The sequence below is a fragment of the Scardinius erythrophthalmus genome, assembly GCF_964197995.2.
Source record: "Scardinius erythrophthalmus genome assembly, chromosome: 3".
Classification (NCBI taxonomy): domain Eukaryota; kingdom Metazoa; phylum Chordata; class Actinopteri; order Cypriniformes; family Leuciscidae; genus Scardinius; species Scardinius erythrophthalmus.
This window is the reverse complement of record NC_138223.1, coordinates 18,396,132-18,418,322: the sequence shown is the minus strand read 5'-3', so window position 1 is coordinate 18,418,322 and position 22,191 is coordinate 18,396,132. Positions and strand designations below refer to the sequence as shown.

At 37.6% G+C, this 22,191-nt stretch overlaps 1 protein-coding gene across 2 annotated transcripts in view; it reads left to right on the top strand.

Annotated features, from left to right (window-relative positions):
- The window catches only part of lrba (LPS-responsive vesicle trafficking, beach and anchor containing), a 275,018-nt gene that overhangs the window by 107,818 nt on the left and 145,009 nt on the right, over positions 1-22,191 (top strand). For both annotated transcript variants that reach the window (XM_081361109.1, XM_081361108.1), the window contains exons 34-35: positions 13,806-13,870; positions 18,847-18,955. In XM_081361109.1, coding sequence (XP_081217235.1) covers positions 13,806-13,870; positions 18,847-18,955 — 174 coding nt within the window. The remainder of the gene's footprint in view (positions 1-13,805; positions 13,871-18,846; positions 18,956-22,191) is intronic.

Here is a 22,191-nt window from a genome sequence, read left to right as displayed (position 1 = left end):
ACACACACACACACACACATTAAGCCAGGGCTACTACAGATTTTCAGTGACTATCATTTTGCTCGAGTAAAGAGATTGTTGAATTATTCAGTATTAGCAAGGTGAGAATGTATCATGGTGTTTACATACAAATGAGTAGCACACATACACAAGCACTCCTTGTATCCTTTTTTATTGCTTTTATTTTCAAAAATAAAACACTTCTCGTCCTCCTATAACCCTCCCTAAAGGTAATCCAGAGAGATCAGGCATCAGCCGGGGCGTCAGGGGCCGCATATATTTGCAGAAGTGAGGCGTGAGGTGGGGGTCCCTCCGTGAACCCAAGCATCTAGAAAAGAGGGAATAAATGACACGCTCTAATGCACCTATTTGTCATATCTGTCACGCTGTTGTGTAATGCTAATCTAATCAAAGGGGAGAATTTGGGTTCTGCCTGCTTCCACTGAAAAAAGCCTCTGGCCCAAAACCCGTTCCAGTGGCGGCGCGTTGCAGGCCCTGTGCTGCAATGAAAGGGCTGCGTTGCTGCTGATTACTTCAATAAATCATCTGAACTAAATTCTTTCAAATGATGCAAATGTACTTTTATTGTGTGGGAGAAATGGTGGTAAAATGCGGCAAAGCTCAAATGAGGTCGTGAGCCCTGTTTACCCCACAGGTAATTACACAGTCTTTTGTAGGGGGATAATTTTGTTTTATGAACGTGGCAGATTTTTTTCTTTCTCTTATTTGGAAGAAGAATCAAGAGGAACTTTAGGGTCTCTGATTGGTCCTGTGTTTAATCAGGACACGACATCCCTGCACTGGAAGTGCTGTTGTAGACAGGAAGTGAAGCAGTCCTTTTGTTGACTGAATAGGCAATGAGAAAGGGAGGATGTTGATGGATTCGTTTACTTTTGCTTACATTTCCTTCTTATCCCAAAATAGAATCCAGCCGGATATGGTACCGTCTGCACACATTTTCTAATTAATATCTATGGTCCAAGATGGAGTAGGTTTGGGGCTAGAGGTCAAAGGTTGGGGTCACAGACTAGTTTTTAATCACTCAGGATCAGGAGGGTTGCTCTTCTGTTAGAGAGCGATCCTTAACTGCAATTTTATTGCATCTCTCTGAAATGAATCCCTTTATTCTCAACACAGGATCAATTTTCATCATCTTCTATAAGCCTGTTGTGGTTTATTGCTTTTCACTTGTCTGTGTTATTGATAGTTGTTATATAAAGCTGTATTAAACATGCGACTTTTAATTGATTTTTTATTGTAATTTTTTTCCATTCTTTCAGCCCTTTGTTCTTTTAAAATATGCATGTGAAAAAGTATCTAATACTGCAAACACATCACAATGGCTGTAATGAATAAGTGTTGACATCCTCGTTATATCTGTATTATTGTTCTGGTAATGCTTATAATAATATGGATGTGTGTGTGTGTGTATATATATAAGCTAAATATTGATTAGGTCCAGCATATTATCTGAAATCCTCTAATAATACTCTATACTGTATATACTGTGTGTGTGTGTATATATATATATATATATATATATATATATATATATAAAGAGTTCAGATGCAAAAGCCTCTAAGTGCCATGATCTGAGATTTTCTTCTAGAATGATCATTTTCATCAAGCTTGTATATTTAAGTTAAGTAATCTCACTTAAATGGCAATGAAAATTACCTATGGATATATATATATATATATATATATATATATATATATATATATATATATATATATATATATATATATATATATATATATATATATATATATATATATATATATATATACAGTGAGGAAAATAAGTATTTGAACACCCTGCTATTTTGCAAGTTCTCCCACTTAGAAATCATGGAGGGGTCTGAAATTGTCATCGTAGGTGCATGTCCACTGTGAGAGACATAATCTAAAAAAAAAATCCAGAAATCACAATGTATGATTTTTTAACTATTTATTTGTGTGATACAGCTGCAAATAAGTATTTGAACACCTGAGAAAATCAATGTTAATATTTGGTACAGTAGCCTTTGTTTGCAATTACAGTGGTCAAACGTTTCCTGTAGTTTTTCACCAGGTTTGCACACACTGCAGGAGGGATTTTGGCCCACTCCTCCACACAGATCTTCTCTAGATCAGTCAGGTTTCTGGGCTGTCGCTGAGAAACACGGAGTTTGAGCTCCCTCCAAAGATTCTCTATTGGGTTTAGGTCTGGAGACTGGCTAGGCCACGCCAGAACCTTGATATGCTTCTTACAGAGCCACTCCTTGGTTATCCTGGCTGTGTGCTTCAGGTCATTAAGACCCAGCCTCGACCCATCTTCAGTGCTCTAACTGAGGGAAGGAGGTTGTTCCCCAAAATCTCGCAATACATGGCCCCGGTCATCCTCTCCAGTGCAGTCGCCCTGTCCCATGTGCAGAAAAACACCCCCAAAGCATGATGCTACCACCCCCATGCTTCACAGTAGGGATGGTGTTCTTGGGATGGTACTCATCATTATTCTTCCTCCAAACACGTTTAATGGAATTATGACCAAAAAGTTCTATTTTGGTCTCATCTGACCACATGACTTTCTCCCATGATCATCAAATGGTCATTGGCAAACTTAAGACGGGCCTTGACATGTGCTGGTTTAAGCAGGGGAACCTTCCGTGCCATGCCAGATTTCAAACCATGACGTCTTAGTGTATTACCAACAGTAACCTTGGAAACGGTGGTCCCAGCTCTTTTCAGGTCATTGACCAGCTCCTCCCGTGTAGTTCTGGGCTGATTTCTCACCTTTCTTAGGATCATTGAGACCCCACAAGGTGAGATCTTGCATGGAGCCCCAGTCCAAGGGAGATTGACAGTCATGTTTAGCTTCTTCCATTTTCTAATGATTGCTCCGACAGTGGACGTTTTTTCACCAAGCTGCTTGGCAATTTCCCCGTAGCCCTTTCCAGCCTTGTGGAGGTGTACAATTTTGTCTCTAGTGTCTTTGGACAGCTCTTTGGTCTTGGCCATGTTAGTAGTTGGATTCTTACTGATTGTATGGGGTGGACAGGTGTCTTTATGCAGCTAACGACCTCAAACAGGTGAATCTAATTTAGGATAATAAATGGAGTGGAGGTGGACATTTTAAAGGCAGACTAACAGGTCTTTGAGGGTCAGAATTCTAGCTGATAGACAGGTGTTCAAATACTTATTTGCAGCTGTATCATACAAATAAATAGTTAAAAAATCATATATTGTGATTTCTGGATTTTTTTTTTTAGATTATGTCTCTCACAGTGGACATGCACCTACGATGACAATTTCAGACCCCTCCATGATTTCCAAGTGGGAGAACTTGCAAAATAGCAGGGTGTTCAAATACGTATTTTCCTCACTGTATATATATATATATATATATATATATATATATATATATATATATATATATATATATATATATATATATATATATATATATATAAAATGCTATAATGGATTATACTATAATATTTTGCTTTATTTTTATTAATGATTAATGTAAGCAAATAATTTTTGCCAGCATTTATTTTTCTGTCTGTCCTTTTAAGCAGGAGCAAAAGCAGTGAGGGTGTTTTTCAAACTCTAGTGTTACTTAAATTAGTGTTCAGTGACATTTGTGGCATAATGTCAGTTAACAGAAAATCATTTTGATTTTTTCCTTAGTTAAAAATAAATAAGAATGTTGAAAAAAAAAAAACAGGAATCATGGTTACAATAAGTGCTCAGTGAAAAAAAAAAAGCAAGGCAATATATGTTTATAGTCACAAGGGTAATATTGCAACAAGACTTGTGTTAACAATGAAATAAAGTAATATAATCACTTAGTTTGCCACAACATCTTTACAGCCGAAATAATACGCATTTTTATTATTTCATTTATGTGCGAAAACTGCTTTAGTGGCTGTTCACGTCTTGTCTAAAAACGTGTGGAATTTGCCGGCTGCGCCACTTTCTCCTCTTTTCAAAAGCGCACGGGAGCTTGCACTCCCGTGGTGTCTGCCGTTACTCAGTAATCATGAAGACGAAGAAGTTTCAGCAAAGGATAAATGGATTTCCGCCCCTTGCATTAGCTCTACTACTAGTTAATATTTATGGAGATGAGAAATAAAAAACCCGCCAGCTGTACTATGATCAGATGTTCATCCATCTTGGCTGAGGTTTCGATGTTGTTACGGAAAGGCCGAAGCTGATTGGTTGGTTCTTGTTACATGACCTGCGGTGCACTTGCGGCATTCTGAAAAGTTGAGATCTCGCTGCGGTGTATATTCACCTGGGAAAAACAAGTGTGTCACAACGCATGAGCGTCACTTTGAGCACGCTTGTCACGTGTCTACATTTAAAATAACGAACTTGAGCATGCAAAAGACATGACGTGTACGGGCCCTTAACCAAGGTCTTTATACCCTTTACAAATTGACAGTTTACCATGCATATTTTATTGGTAGTATTAATTATGAATAAATTATTTTGTGTGGTAAAATTATGCTACAAATGCTGTTGATTAAGCTCAAATTGCATTGAACCCAGAATATTCCTTTAATACTTTCGAGCAGAGAGTGGAGAGCAGAAGGCTACAGAGGAATGAATGTGGCTGGGATGAGAGAGGAAGGATGAGCGTAAAACAACAGCTATCAAAGCATCCACTACGTTCAGGAAATTGCGAGTGATAGGGCTTCAGATTAGGCCCTGCATATTACATGAAGATCATCTTTGAGTGTCCTCATCTTGCCATTCAAGGCATCCACGTAAAAGCCTTATGTTTCCCCCGACCTAATTCTCTTTGACAACGATCACACATACACACCGCTTCTGAAGAAGATATACCACCTGCTGTTGTACTGGAGAATATCACTTAAAAAGGTTTCAGCTTTTCAATAAATAATGCTGCCTGCATTGAGACACTCTGACGAGGAGTAGAAGCTTGTGGATTTGATTGTAAATAAGCTTGTCCAGCTAAAAATATACACAAAAAGAGTCTTTTGTTAAATGATACTTTATATAAGCATCATTAAAGCAATTGCAAACTGCTCTCAGAACGGCGTTGGTTTGGAAATCATCTCATCCATCTGCTTGACAGTGGCCTCCTGATAGCTGTTTGTCTGTCAGATATATATGGGACTCAGGCAGCCGTGTTTCCCTATATCACCCATTACCGCTCAGACCTTGTGTCAGGCCATCTATTCTTTAAGACATTTATCTTCTGAATGCCTCACACGGTGGAAGGGCTAAGGTGCAAGAGTAAGAAACAGTATATTCATGTGCATGTTTGCGAAAGGCTGGGCCTGCTTTGGTATTCCATGTTGTTGGTGTTCTCATTTTAGTCTTTTTAAAAAAAAAAAAAATGTTTAGATAATAAGCTGCTTAAAGAAATCATTTGGTTCTCTCTATACTTTGATCAGCAGTGTTTCACATCTGCTGTCCTGATATTGTTGATGATCCTGACCAGGGAGTCTTTAATGTAGAGTTAACCTGTTAAACAGATGGGCACCTTCGTCAGTCAATACGTACTGGAGACACTGACTTCCCCCTGAGCACTTGGCATTTCTTAACCTCTGACCTTTAGGAAGAGGATGGAGAGTGGCCAGTGGCTCAAGAGTTTAACCCCCTGGAGTCACAGTGACTCTGGGATCAATACTCACAGGGAGAGCGAAAGTAAGAGGAATCGATCGGTCGACTGTCCAGTGAAAGCCTCAGCAGTGACTGTTCACTGGATCTCTTCATCATTTCTCAACTGCGCACTTACTCCAGGCCAAGAAGCTTCAGTGTAAAAGTTCTTATAATAGTTCTAATGTAATTGTTGCAGTGAATTTTTTTCCATTAGCTTTGAGTATTATAAAACAGATATGCGTCTTAATCCTGTGATCACGTTCAGCCCATCCTGATTAAATTCTGGGCCAATATTTTTTTATACCGCAAAGGTTTATTAAGGGTAAATAATTGGCAACTGTAGGCATTCTCTACTTTATAGATTCATATGAGACTGTAATTTATCTGATTATGCCAGTTTGTTTTGAAAGTATAGCTATTAATATGAGTATGAATTGGAAGGTGCCTGTTTTTAAGAGTCATTACGGTAATACTTCTTACTCGCTGCGCAGTTGTATGGAGAGGATAAACATACTGCAAATTGATGTAAAAAATGAATTAAACAACAAAAAAAAACTGAATATTCAATCAAACTATACTTGATGTAAGGTCATTCGGCACAGGCAGACAGCGTGGAGCGATAGAGACAGCTCATGCTCACTTTGTGTCTCTCAGCCCAGCGCTATTCTGATTTTTTTCTTTTTTCATAGATCTACAGAGATTCATGTTAATTGAGATGTATGTTTATATACAGAGCTATATTTATGTAGAGCAATAACAGACCTTCAATACCTGCACTGACTCTTTACACTGTCTCTTACTAATAAGTGGCTTGCTTTGCGCGCACACACACACACACACACACACACACACACACACTAAAAACAAGACTAAGACTAAAAACAATTTATAGACACTAATGATTTCTCACTTGAGCAGTTTTGGAACTTGTAATATTTCTCTAATTTTTGAATAAGAACAATCTTAGTGTTAAATATTTGTGTCAGTCCTGATATAATCTGCCTTAAATTTCTTGACCGGTCCACCACTAAGAGGCATTGGTTTTGCTCCTTTTCACAAATGATGCCCAATAAAGCAGAATTACCTTTTTTTTTTTTTCAGGGAAAATATGAGAGAAAAACACAGTCACATTATATTGTTACCTTTCGAACAGAACAAGAAACAAATTTAAATGTACAAACATTATATACACCACAGTAAAAACATCTGCACACATCAGGGTGCAAGTTAGTGAGCTCAGGCCAGCAGGCTTTCTGACCAAGTGACTTCAAGAATTGAAGAATTGGTTTAGGACTTAAAACTGGCCTTTTAAAATGAAAAGCTATTCAGGGACATAGGCGCTTGAAGTTCAGTGCAGACCGTTTCGTCTCGTTTAGTCCTGCCATTTTTAACTTTGCAAGTTCCATAAACGTCGCAGAACTTAAGAGGAATGTGGTTGAACCCGAGGTTGAATCTTTCTCCCTTCCCATCTCACAGTCAAACCTGGACCCCGCTGAGAGGCATAACATGTACGTAAGGTTCAAGCGCAGGCCCAGGCCACGTGTTGTCTTTCCCCCTCTCCCTCCTCCACCCCAGACAACGACCCACGAGGGTCTCCGTGCCGGTGGATAACATTGCTCTCAGCATTCTTTGAACACAGGGTTCCGTTGAGGCCCAGAGAAAACACACTAACACCAACTGGCACTTAATTCTGCCGGCGCCCTGCCGATGCGAGCTATGCGTCCGGAGACGGGGCTCTTCCTGACAGGAAGTGAGAGGGAACGGCATGAGGAAAGCTTACGACTTGAGTGACTTTTAATTCACTCTCTGACTGCAATATAGTTGGCTGGGAAAGAGACATGTAATTGAGTCCAATTGTTTTTTTCTTTTAAATGGTACCGATGGACTAACGGTCCTTCATGCTAGCTTTTTCCTTTAACTGTTGAAGATCCTTATAGTAGCTTGATGTTGATCTGCTATACCTCATTCAGAATCTCCTTCCTAACATACTCTCTTTGTGTCACTATTTACATACATGGATATGTGTATTTACAAAATCAAAATCATATTATCTCTGTGTGCATTCTCACCATGTGCTGAATATATAATAATCATTGTTTCTATAGCCCAGAAAGGAAAGCAACAAGATTTATGTATGCTATTATCATTCCTGTCAAGTCAGATTATTTCAGTCAGCACCCTCCTCCTAAACCTTCAATAGAGAGAAGGAAAAAAAGCACTTTAACTTTTTTTTTTCATAAATGTTTTTAGAAATCTTTTGACACCTCCAAGCCCAGCTCATTGTAAGGAAGCTTCTAATCACATCTGTTTAACCACAATCCTCTATGGTCTTTAAATGTAGTCAGAGTAAATATTTGCTCCCCTTGTAAAGTCTCCTTGTGTGGAGTGTCCTCACAGAAACACAGGCCCTTGGCCGTTTGGGATTGTGTGTTTGCTTTAGAAGAGATAACATCTGAGAACATGCACAGGACTTGTAGAGCGTTCTGCTTGTCACATCAGTAAATTAAGCTGTCTGGACCTGCTGTCAGATGCCATTTTGATATTACGATGAGTTGATTGAAGTGGACCTTAACAAGTGGAAGTTTTAGCACTGCAACATGAAGCTACCTTGAAGGGCAATATTAAAATTGAAAGTAAAAATAATAAGATAATAATAACAATATTTACAAAAATATAATATATACAAAATGGTTTTCTGAAGATACAAAGGAGGATATTTTGTCTTTTAAAATAATATTTTAAAGTAAGTATGCTGACATACAATAATGTTATAATAATGTAAGGTGTAAAAAATTATAATAAAAAAACAAATACAAAAAACAAACACAACTATTCCACAAATAATAACAATCATTAAATCAAATCTACAAAAATTAAAATGATAAATTACAAATCTATAAAATTAAGCTTTAAGATTAGATGTTAAAGAACACAGAGGTCAATTAAAAAATGTTTAGGTAGTAAATTTAAAAGAAAATGCCCTTTTCCTAATAGATGCAAGTGCAATGGATAGATAGGAACATATAGGTTACAACAAGATTAAATTAAAAGATAGATACTGTGGAGCCAACCACACAAAACCTTATATGCAAGTAAATGTATCTTAAAATACGCACAAAACCTAACGAGATTACTTGTCTATCAGGATTCTAGCTGCATAATTCTGAACATGCTGGAGTTTGTCAGTGTTGATTTTAAGACCACATAACATTGCAAAAATAGATACTTTGTGGAAACATTATTTTTTTATTTGGAAAGTTAAGTGTTTTCCCTGTAAGTAATACAACACTGACATTTTAAATCTAGAATATCTTTCCGTCGTTCAAAGCTGTACAGTAGCTACATTTCTGTTATAAATCGCCTTGTGCTCTGTGGACAAGCCGTAACGTAAACTTCTGCTCGTTATGATCTGAAACAGCGCTCTTACATGTGACGGATAATTTTTTTGTTTCATCTGAGCCTCAATCCCCCAGCCTGCAGAAAACAAACAAATACTTGTGATTATAACTGATGGGTTGGAAACTGTAGAGCGACTTGTTTATTTTCAATGAACGAAGCCAAACGCCATGCACATTTCCTTGTCTTGCCATTGTGGATGAGGCAAAACATTACATTGTAGGTCTGCGTTGTTTCAGTTGTGTTTTAGTTTGAGGGTAATTGCGTTCTCTTAATCAGCAGTGATTAGGAATGCAGCGCCACGGTAATTATCATGGCAAAACTAAACAAAAGAATGCCTCATTGGATGACTTCTCTATGGAATCTAAAACATGTTGTTTGTGTGTCTCAGAAGAAAATTACTTTTGTTTTTTTTATAAAAAAATAAATAAATTCAATTAAAGCATTCATTTAAAGTATAAGGGAAATGTTATGTAATATGTTTTTATGGGCAAACATTACACTGATTTTGTTTATGAATGTGTTCAGAATGTGTTCACACACGCTCACACTGTCCTGATGCAGATGCCACCAAGTTCTTTGTAAGAGCATCTCTCTCTCTTTTTCTCTCCCTCTGCATTCCCTTCACTCTGTATTACAACCTTCTGTTTTCATCACATAAACTCACATAACTTAGATCTCTTCATCGCTCAAAAATAAGGACGATATAACTGATGTATGTAATATAACTAAATATAATATATAATATAACACAAATTAGTATTAAATGTATCTAACAAACGTTTTTGTTTATATAATGTGCATATACATAATATATTTAGTATATATAAATCATACACACACACACACATGTACAGTGCAATGCATAAGTGAATACACCCATGCTAAAGTTGACTAAAAAGAGGAATAAAAAATCATATTTTGGAAATTGAGCTTAATGCCTTAATTTAAAAAATTTGGAAAAATCCAACCTTTAAGGACACCAATTTTCTTTGTGAATGAATAATGTATCGTAAATAAATAAATGTTCTTCCTTAAAATACATGGTGCATAAGTGAGTACACCCCTATGTTAAATTCCCATAGAGGCAGGCAGATTTTTATTTTTAAGTATTTTTTTTTTTTTTAAATTAGGATACTATGCATCCTGATAAAGTTCCCTTGGCCTTTGGAATTAAAATAGCCCCACATCATCACATAGCCTTCACCATACCTAGAGATTGGCATGGGGTACTTTCCATAAGATCATCTCTCAATGCAAATCAAACTAGCTATTAGGCTAACTGAAATAAAACCATGCCAATCTCTAGGTATGGTGAAGGCTATGTGATGATGTGGGGCTATTTTAATTCCAAAGGCCAAGGGAACTTTATCAGGATGGCATAGTATCCTAAAATAAAATAAAATAAAATACTTAAAAATAAAAATCTGCCTGCCTCTATGGGAATTTAACATAGGGGTGTACTCACTTATGCACCATGTATTTTAAGGAAGAACATTTATTTATTTATGATACATTATTCATTCACAAAGAAAATTGGTGTCCTTAAGGCCGTGTGTCCACCAAAGCGTTTTTAGCCAGCTGAAAACGCTAGGCGCTCTGCTAAAAACGCTCAGCTGTGGGCGCTTGAGAGCGTTTTGGGAGCGCAGCGTTTTTTTCAGTTGAGACGGTTGAGACCGAGACACTTTGCTTGTTATGATACGGAATATCCGCGAAAGTATTACTAGTATCTCATTTCACACATATTTGGTTTCTGTGTTGATTCTATATTAAAATGTCAATACAATGTAATGTATTTTATCTGGCTCTTGATTTTGTTCCGTTATTATGCTTGTTGTTGTCATCTGTTGACGTTGTTCAAGCAGAATCATGTGGCGGACGCGGTTGGTCGGTGTGGTATTAGTCCCGCCCCTCCTCCACTGTGATTGGACGGTTGGGTAAAAAGTGACAGTGATGAGCGCTGCGTTTTACCAAAAGTTGAACATTCTTCAACTCTCGGCGACCAGTAAAAAACGCCGAACGCTCAGCGCTTCAGCGTGAAAAAGACGCTCAGCGCCTCGTTACGCTCATGGCGTTTTAAAAATGCGGCGCTCCCATTGAAAACAATTGAAAAAACACGCCAGCCGCGAGTAAAAACGCTTTGGTGGACACACGGCCTAAAGGTTGGATTTTTCCTTATTTTTTAAATTAAGGCATTAAGTTCAATTTCCAAAATATGATTTTTTATTCCTCTTTTTAGTCAACTTTAGCATGGGTGTATTCACTTATGCATTGCACTGTATATGTATGTGTGTACCCATTTAGCTATGCATATATATATTTATATATATATACACATTATATGAACAAAAACTTTTATATTAGATGCAATTAATCGTGATTAATCAATTTGACATAATATAATATAATATAAAATAATGGCTCATGCAGCATTATGTCAACACATTAATTTGTATGCATATTTGTGCAGGGTTTGTCAGAATTGACTGTTCATATTTTTTCATAATTTATCTTCTTAATATTTCTTGATGATGATGATGATTATGATAATAATAATTTATTATGTTGTTTAAAGGATGTTTAGATCATTTTTACTTGAATCGTTGATGTTATTCAGTTAATTTTATTGAGTTTTTGCACTATGTTAGACGTTTTGAGTTGCATGTCCAGAATCAGTGTACCAGAAGTCTCAATCTTGGATAGCTTGTTTATATACCTGAGCATCAATAAAAGTGAAACTGGCGTTTTACACAAGTGTGTTTGGATAGATTTGACCTTGAACAAGTGTTCCCTATATGCTAGTCTTTGTTGTTTTATCGAGACTGGAGGAAACAGGTCATTTTATAAATGTCCTTGATGAAGTGTCTTATGACTGGTCTGAATCACAGTGGCTATCATTACAAGTTTATCTTTACGATACAAACTTTCCCAGGCACTGTTTGTGTGGCTGATAAAAGTCATGTTCTATCTTAGGACACAATCCTGGTCTTGATGACATGAATGGATCAGCGTGAGTGGTTGCTGTAACGACAGGACCGGGGCAGAGGTGGCTGGGTTGTAGAAGCACCTCTCTTAGTTCAGGGTCAGAGTTGAAAGGTCACAAATGGCTGCCTGTATCCACTCATCAGGTCAGAATGGAAACAGCATTGGATACCATAAAACCGTATCAGGGCCCTATCACAATGACTGGTTGAAATCCAATAACTGTCAGCCTTGTCCCTAACGCACAGCACTGATCGTTAAGGCTTTTTGATTGGGGTCATTGCTTCCTTTAATTAAAGAATAATGCCTTTACCTCACCCATCGAACATTCATTTATCTTTGTAGTGAAAATGTATTTGTGTGCTTGGTTGATGACAGCCGCTAAAATGTGTTTTTTCCTAACAAAAGATCCTAGTATAAATGCAGTTTCTCCTATAAATGTAATCTAATGAACTTTAGTTGGCTGTTTGGTCTGAAAAAACACCTTCCCGTTTTCCCCTCATCCTGTCCAATTTTCCTTTCAACTTCACCCTTCAACTTTTTTATTTTCCCTGTCTTTCCATCTTATTCAATGTACATAGTAACACCCACAATTGATTCAGTCGATATGGAATTAAAATAAATAAATAAGTTTTTCGCACTCTCAGAACATTCTGTTGGTTTGCTCAATGCTGTTTGGTTGAGACTGGACTTGACCAATTGTAGATGGGGAGAGTGTCCAATAGTTCCTGTTTGAAAATAATTATTTAGCAATTCCATTTGTTAATGTGAGTACAGAATTTACTATCTTTTCCTTCAACTTTCTTATTGGTTTGCTGTATTGGCTCTGTTGAAATTATGTATATACTGTAGATGGTTTGGTAAATTAATGGTGAGTAATGAGTAACCAAACTTACCTTGCTGTTGGAAAACTAATGTAAGATTTACTTGAATATGCTTCCTCAGCATAATATTTATGCTGGAGATTGCAAAGTAAAATGCATATAAGCTGGGAATTAACAGCTGTTATAGTGAACAAAGCCTCTGCAATATATAAAGGCGTACACATATTGCCATTTTAAATTTTTGTTTATTTTGGTTTCAGGCTCACTTTTATTCTCTCAGAGGATGGTGAAACGTTTCCTTCTTAATAAGCAAGTAGATTTGCCCTGTTTCATTTTCATTTATGACCTCAGAAATATTGCAGAGTATTAAAAAATAAATCATCATCATTATGAAATGATTGCTTGTGTTGCACCTCTACTTAGAAGCACTCTCTGTTGGCCGAAACAAATGAGACATTAGGGTCGGACCGTTACACTCCTGTCTCCATGATACAGTCTTGAAAAAAGAGCCCTCGAGAATACACAAGCGACTTTGTACATACTCATGACCTGGTTGTTATTATTATTCTTGAGACGATCACAGGGAAGTGTTGAAAGGTTGGCGCAGCTGTGAAAAATGTCAATGATTTGGTCTCGCTCCTAGGCTATTAAACATCACTGAAAGCTTTGGTTTTAGGAGTTGTTTAGACTAACACCTTTTACAACAACCGGCTGAGACCTGTTAAAGTTTTTGAGGAGTGTGCTCGGTTAAAGGCAATCTTGAACATTGAAGATACATCATAAACATGTTAGAGGCCCGTTTTGCTTTCTTCCATCCTTCCCCAGTGATCACTTCCTCTGTATGAAGTTTGTTGATGATGTCAGGGTTCAGTTTAATCCTTACATATTAATAACATTATGCTGATGTTTATTCTGACTAAACCCAACCTTCCTATCTCTTCTTGTTGTATACACTGTGTGTAAAGTCTTTTTTATTTCTCTCCACAGGAGTGGCAGAATTCCATCCAAAAGAATGCGGGTTTGGCCTTCATCGAGCTTGTGAACGAGGGCAGGTAATTATCTAAACCCATCCTCTGACCCTTTCTTAGCCACCTCCTCATTATCTTCTGGCCTACAACGCTATGTTGCGTGTGTACGATCAGATCTTGTTTGGGAGGTAATCAATGTAATGTGGAAAGGGGATCAACAGGGTGACCTGGAGTTCGAGGCGTCTGTCAATAACTTGGCTTGTTCCCATGTGTTTCTGAGAGGGCAGCAGCGCCTTAGTTTCTTGTCCACCTCTTGGGAAATCTTTCTCGTATCTTGCTGTTTTCAGACAGGTTTATGTCTCATCTTTTGGACTCTTTTACTCAGACTCCCTTTGGGATGGAAGGATCTGTCTTCAATTTCAAGCCCTTAGATCTTTCAGATGGCTCTCATTTCTAACTTAGCAATGGAAATTAATGTTAATGAATGCTGCCGTGCTGATGAGCTCTCCAGAAATGTTAATGAATGCAGTGATGCACTGAGACTCTTCCACCTTAACTGCTGGCCATCTTTACAGCTCTTTTTCTAACATGCGCTTTTCTTTTGGAAAGTAGGGTCAAGGTTTAGACAACATCTGGCACACCAGCCCCTGTCATGGATATATCACTGTAATCCTAGCTCTAAAGTGCACATCAAATATGTCATTATAATGCCTACTGCACTACAATTATAATGATCAATACTGATTTAGTCACAGTGCTTTCCCAAAGTCAAGTTGAATTCTTGAAGCCCAAAGAAAAGAAATTACTGTTAACAAATACCAGTGTTGGGCAAGCTACTTGGAAAATGTAGTGAGCTAATCTAGCAGTTACTCTACATTAAATAAAGCTTCACTACACTGAAGCTACCCCCCTGAGAAATGTAGCAAGCTAAGCTACAGCAACATGGCAGAAGTACCAACCAACTTCATTCCAAGTCAATGCTATCTCAGTGATCAATAAAACTCAGTCAAACAGATAGGCAGGCATAATTGTTCAGTTCAATTGTTTATTCAACAACTGTTCCAAACCAATTTGGCTACAAAAACAATAACAAAACCATAACTATATAAATCCATATAGTTATATAAAACCATAACTGTAATAACTATAAGAAAACTAGGTGTCGACAGTTTGTGCATCTTTCCATCAAGTACATTTCTCTCATGTCAGCCCTAGGATTGTTATGTGATGTCACCGTCAGGAGCAGAGGGTGGCGGAAATGCACCAGAAAGCTGGTTGCCAACTGCCGTAAAATACGAAGTAGTAGTAGTCACCACCATATGGAAGTACATCCGTTGGCTACACAGCCAACAGAGGTCCGTGTATAGTGGTGGTGTCACTTACTGATACAGGATCAGTGATCCTTAGCAGTTGTATTTCCGATTTGAGCTTGAGCTTCAGAAATGCTTGGGAAAATATAGCTTGTGTGGACGCTACCGCACTACTTGATTAACAAAAGAGCTTCGCTACTGAAAAGCTTTTTGATTCAGAAAACAGTGACACTACCACCAATTATCAAATCATACATACAGTTAGGGCTGGACCAAGCGTAGTCCTGAAAAGTGAAGCCAAAGCATCTCGATCACCCCTAGGTGGCTGGATGCAGTATAGGTCATAAACCCCGCCCTCTCCATGTAATGTAATAAACGTGAGACAAACTAAACAATCAAATTACACTTCAAATGATTTTTTTCCAAAGATGGTTTCTTTCATTTTAGGCAGTTTTTATCACGCTGATGTTCGTTCAAGTGTTCATTCTTTAAATTAGTTTGGTTTTAGTTAGTTATTTGATGCTATAGCAATGAGGATGTGACGTCATGATTGACAGCTTCTCTGAGTGAAGTAGTCACTGATGCTCCAACTGAGTTTTTTCAGGATCTTGGGGAGGAGATTGGAGCCTAAACTTTAATTTCTACATTTCCATAACTGTTTATTTAACACCTACATAAACTGTACTAACCGGTGCAAACCGATTCTACGGGAGTGTGGGCGGGGCCTTGATATCGCGGCTCCACTTCGCGCTCACTACTGCGCAGACTCGAGACTCAAGATGTCAGCACCATGTTGGGACACTGGCGGCTTCACTTACTACAATGGAAGAGAGTGAAGGTGTGTCGTCCATCTTTTTTACAGTCTATGGGGCTGGACAGTATGACGATATATATCATGGCGACGATATAAAATCTCCGTCGTTAGAGATTTTGCTATATCGTCCATATCTTGGTATGTAAAGAAAAGAAAAGCAGGACGTGCATGATGTTAAGCGTAGTAAGTCATGAAAAAAGATCTCAATGCATTACTCATGTTGACTGACACAGATTCGAGGCGCTCACACAGAAAGCCACCTCTCTCAGACAGCATCCCAAATTTGCTGCTAATTGTGCTTGAATGGTCACATATGCACATAATTGTCAAAATGCCCATTGTGTGGAGTATTCACTTAAACACAGTCAGTTATGTGTTAAATGAACGTAAACAGCTGAGTGAAAACCAGATGTGTGTCAGTATATTCGGTCCGTGCATCCGGCCTTAAAGTGACCCTTAAAGTCTCTGACGCTGTTCAGGTGAGTACCACGACGCATGCATGTGGTTCTGATGCAAAAGACGGCCTTCTGACATAGAACCCGGAAGCGATGCACTGTGGTTACAACGTGAACAGCGTCGGAAAGCTCTCAGATTTGATCAAAAATGCCTTAATTTGTGTTCCGAAGATAAACAAAGGCTTATGGCTTTGGAACGACATGAGGGTGAGTAATTAACGACATAATTTTCATTTTTGGGTGAACTAACCCTTTAATGTGAATCAAATAACAAACAAGAATATCACTCACTGTTCTTGACTGAATTACTTTTTTTAACAATTTTGTGCAAATTTGTTTGTTCAAGAAGACGTGAAAGAGAGCTCAATTCAGTATTCGCGCACTGTCTGAGATGCGGCTTTCTGGGAACGATTTCAATTCATAAGCTTGCGATACGATTACGATCTTTATTCAATATCAGTTCATTTGGATAAATATCAGGTACAGTAGCTACGTTATTTTTTCTCATGGAAAAAAAAACCTCAACTAATGCTGTAAACATACAGGGAGATTGTTAACAGTTGTCAGCTGGTGTTATTATTAACGGTTAAAATGACCAACTCCAATATAATAGTTTTTAGAGGTGTAAATCTGCTTCGTGTGCACAAATACTACGTTTCACAATGCCGCCTAAACATCAGTGATCGTCGCACAGTTTGGGGTCAGCAGTGACCTTGCACGGTGTGGAGAAAATGTGATTGGTACAGACTGGTCCAGTCAAGAGGTTGCAGGTCTTCATTGGTTTAATTAAATCCCTTACCTTGTCAATACGTGTGTTCGACTTCATGCAGTGCTGCGCAGACCGAATGGCGTATGACATCAAAATACCTCAAGAGCGATTTGAAAACACAGCTTTCGTATCGCTTTCGCGACTCTTAAAGTCTCACTCCAACTGGTCTAATTTAAAACGGTTTAATTTGGCGTGAGATTTACTTAGGCAACGTGAAAGCGTGTCTCACGCCATGATATTACCATTGTATAATCGATAATCTAATCTTTTGTTTGTTTCTCTAGATTGTCATACCATAAAGTAAGTAAAAGCAGATAAAGAAAGAAAGGAAAGCAGAAGGGTGATAGAATGAAGGGCAGTCACAGTGAGTGGGACTGTGTTATTGATGGCAGTCGGGGTGAGAGGGGTGGGAGAGGGTCACTGCAGAGTCCCTGGCACGTCCGCTCCCCCGCTGCCCGCCGCTGACACACCAGGCTCGAGTTTCAGCCCTCCACCCTCCGCCTGTTATTCTTCCACTTTGCAGAGGCCTGAGCCTCCTGACCTGCTGAGATACTCATCTCTGTCCCTGGGGGGAATGTTTTATTAGGCCATGGCTTGTGTTGTTCACAAATCTGCCCGGGGTGTAAATGTGCTGTTTCAAGATCAGGTTCCTCCCCGTCTGTGCTAACCCGTGGACAGAAAAAACTAAGCTGATTCACAAACAAGACTCTGAGATGGAAAGAACAGCTTCAGGTTTTGATGAGGGTTGACAAACAGTAGCAGTAAAAGCAGGATACATCTGATCTCCCATCAGCCCCTATAATCATCAGATGTCCTGTGATAAGAGAGTGTGTGTGTGTGTGTGTGTTTGTGTTTATCCAAGGAAGGCTGTTCTTACATATGTAGAAACATGAGCTGGGGTGAGACGTGCCCCTTATCCACACTCCCTACATCCGTATCTTGTTAGATACGCATCATTTACAAATCAATAGCTGGTTGTTTTGGTGGGGGTGGTTTTTAGCTGCCGTGCTAAATATGATTTTCTGCTTGTTTTACATGGTGTAGTTAAGTTAGTTTAGCTTACTATTTACACTTTGATGGCCTAACAACTGTGTTATTAAATCAACAAAATGTATTTCACAGTTGAGAGATGTGGAAGATATCCTTTTACTATTTTGTAGGATATTTTTACTATTTTTCATTTGATGTGAACATCATTATACATTGGAATTTATATACCGTATTCTTTATTATGGATGCACAATATATCAGTACAACATCATTTATCACCGATATTGGCAGAGATTATTATTATTAATAATATTTATTGTATCACCAATATTGGTTGTTTATCAGCTTATATTTACATGCTGTACATTATAATCTGATGCCTCAATTCACTTGTAGCAAGCAAACTATTTAGTTTAGGTTTTTTTTTATGAAGTAGTATAGATTTATAATATCAGCCCTAATATGAAAATAGTTGTTGTCTTATTTGTATCATAATTTCATTATAGGTCTGTAAATGCGTCTGTTGCATCTCTCAATCAGCACATTTTTTAATAAATGTAAAAATTCATCTGTGATTTGTTTTCCAATTTAGTTTACTCGTATCTGTATGAAATCCTAACTTGGATTCAGTTATCCTACCAACACAAACTGCATTATTATTGAAAATAATTCAGACAGAATCATGTGATGTTCTTAATGTTCAATGTGTTTTTGATGTGCAGACTGCTGAGCCACACCATGAAGGACCATCTGGTGCGTGTAGCTAATGAGGCCGAGTTCATTCTGAGCCGCCAGAGAGCAGAGGACATCCACAAACACGCTGAGTTTGAGGTGAACACACACACACACACACACACACACACACACACACACACACACACACACACACACACACACACACACACACACACACACACACACACACACACACACTCTCTCACTCTACATGTGTTCCTGTCTGCAGTCAATGAAATTTTCTAATAGTTAAAGACCCCATGAAATGACTTGATGGACACACCACTAAATACAGTATTGCCCATGCTTCCTTTACTATAAAATGGGCCAAAAATACTGATGACTCATGTTGTATTTTTGAAGCTTTTATCCAGTCAAACGATGTTTAAAATTATATTTTCTCTCCCTCTAATACCACTTTCCTCTGACTAGCAATAGCAAGTAGTGTTAACTATTGGCTATGTACACTACTGTTCAAAAGTTTGAGGTTGGTAAGATTTTTTTTATGTTTTTGATGAAATGTTTATGCTTACTAATGCTGGATTTATTTGATCAAAAATACACTAAAAGCAGTAATATTGTGTAATATTATATTTTAAATTATGTATTTTATAAAAAATGTTTTACTATATTTTAAAATGTAATTTATTTTGGCAAAGCTAAATCTTTACTTGTCTTTAGTGTCACATGATCCTCCAGAAATCATTCTAATATGCAGATTTGAGGCATTTCTTATTTTTATCAATGTTGAAAACAGTTTTTCTTCATAATATTTTGTGGAAAACTTGATACATTTAGTTCATGATTCTTTGATTAATAGAAATATTCAAAAGAACAACATTTATTAGAAATAGTTTTTTTTTTGTAACAAAGTAAAAGTCTTTAAACTTTTACTTTGTTTTCAAACTTTTGAATGGTAGTGTATAAAAATGACAATCCCTTCAATATGCCCTGCTCCAACTTACTGTTTCAACGGGAAATACACCAACTCAGGGGAAAAAAAAAAAAATTGCAAGTCAATTCATTTCATAGGATCTTGAAGACTTCTGCTACAGCTGAGTGAAGCAATAACTAAATTTTCTTGACATATTGTACAAACAAGCCACTTTCACTTCATGCTGGTGTATTCTGTTTTCAGGGTTGATTTACAATTTTAAAAAACTGTTGTAAGATTTAATGAAATTGTTAAGCCCCTGTGAGGATATTAAAAAAAGAAAGTTTTGTCTGTCGGAACTGAAAAGCTGCCAACGTGAGGGAGTACAAATGTTTTCTTTTCAAACACAACTTATATGCAAGAAGGTTTCAAGCTTTGGCTAGAGAGATTGCGTTTGGCATGTATCTTACCAAAACATAGCAGAACAGTTGATTTATTCCTTATAGCACAGCCATGGGGCATTCCTCCACCGCTGCCCCGCCAAACACGCACACACATCACCTCTTTTATCACTGCAGTCTCGCTTTCTCATTCCTTCCATCATTCTCCATTTCTGTCTACCTGCTCCTTTTCCCCCCACGATTCCCCTTGGACTCATGTTCTGCCTGTTGTGCTCCCTTTGTGGGAGAATTTCACCAGTGACAGGAACACAGCACCTTCATTTCTATCTTCCTTTCGTTTCCCATCCCTCCCTCTGGTTCTGTCTGGCACTGGGGGCAGGATGTGACAGTGTAAAGGCGGAGTGGGCTCTGCTCTGTTCAACATCTCCCACCCTCCAGTTGTAAAACGTTATGCTTTCAGAAAGGTTCAAGGCAGGGTCTCTGAACTGAGACTATAAGAGGAAAACATTTGAAGTACACTATTAAATGTAAACATGTAAAATCGGGGAAAGTGATCATGTATCATGTCTGTGAGAGGTTCTGCAGTAGTCTGCTTTGTTAGGGTCATGTTTTGTATATGATTGGCCTATACATATATTTTGGCAGCTGCGGCCAACTTCTCACTGTTTTTAGAAAACAAGAGAGTTCTGACTCCCACACGTGATCCTCCAGTTGTCATTATCAGCTCAAAGAATCAGAATCACATTATTCGACACTGCAGGAACAGGAGTTGATATTTTTTCAAGTTGTGAGCATTAGATCAGTGGTTCTCAACTGGTTTGACCATGGGACCCACATTTTCCCATGGTCATTAAGCCGGGACCCATTTTGTTTTTATTTGACCTAATTCAAATATAAACTGTATACAATTCTACAAATTATATTCAATTTGCTTTTAAAACCAAGCAAATTTATTTCACAAAGATGGTTGACACAGACAAGTACTGTTCCACTTTACTTAACATACGCACAAATTGTAAGAATATGACTAATACTGAATGATGATTAAACAGTATAAGGTAAGGCTATTAAATAGCAGTCCCAAACTAGTTTTTGTTAATACAATAAAGTTAGTTAGCCACCAGTCATACAAAATTAAATTAAAAAGCGTTATAAAAATGACACTGACATATAGCCTGACAACATCTCATCGGACCACAGATACTGAATCAGGACAACGTGTTTTTCTCAGGCACTCTTTACTTAAATGTGTCAACAGCTTTCATGATGTCTTTCAAAATAAATGTCTCGATTAAGAAAAAAATATGATGATGTTTTTTCTTTGTGTGCACACTCCATGTCCCGCTCAAAGCGGTCTTGTGACCCAACAGATGAGAAACACTGCACTAGATAGCACAAAACAATTCAGTGTTTCTTGCACCGTTATTCAAAAGAGGCATTGTCCCACTGCTAAATCTGCTGAATCTTGGACCATTACAACTTTATTACATTGTCCTCACCGAATAAGCAAAAAAAAAAATAAAACCCAAACAGTACAGTTGCGAACAAACTGCTTAATTTCATCAATACTTTCTAATGAATCAGTTGAGCCAATGGGCAAATCATTGTGAATCAGACTAAATTGATCATAGGTTCAATCATGGACTGAATCAGTCTGATTTACTCACTGAATCTTTTAAATGACTCACTCAATAAACCACAGGTTTTGTCCAACTCGAAATGAGCCGATAACCGGAACATTTTTGGACTGTTAATTTCAAGAAAAATCCTTATTTGATGTACTGACTGCTTGTTTATTTTTTAAAAGTATAATATATAATACATTATTAAGACTAATTATTTACCAAGGTAAATATAGTAAAAACAGTAATATTATTACAATTTCAAATAACAGTTTTCTATTTTAATATTTTTTAAAACCTGTGGTGCTCTTCGAATGTCGGTCAAAAATTACTAAATGTTTCTTTTTTATTTCAATGAAACTAATGTACTATATTTTAGTCCGATAATGTTTTTGATTTAATAGTTTTTATTTTTTAGGGGATTTTAAATCTTGA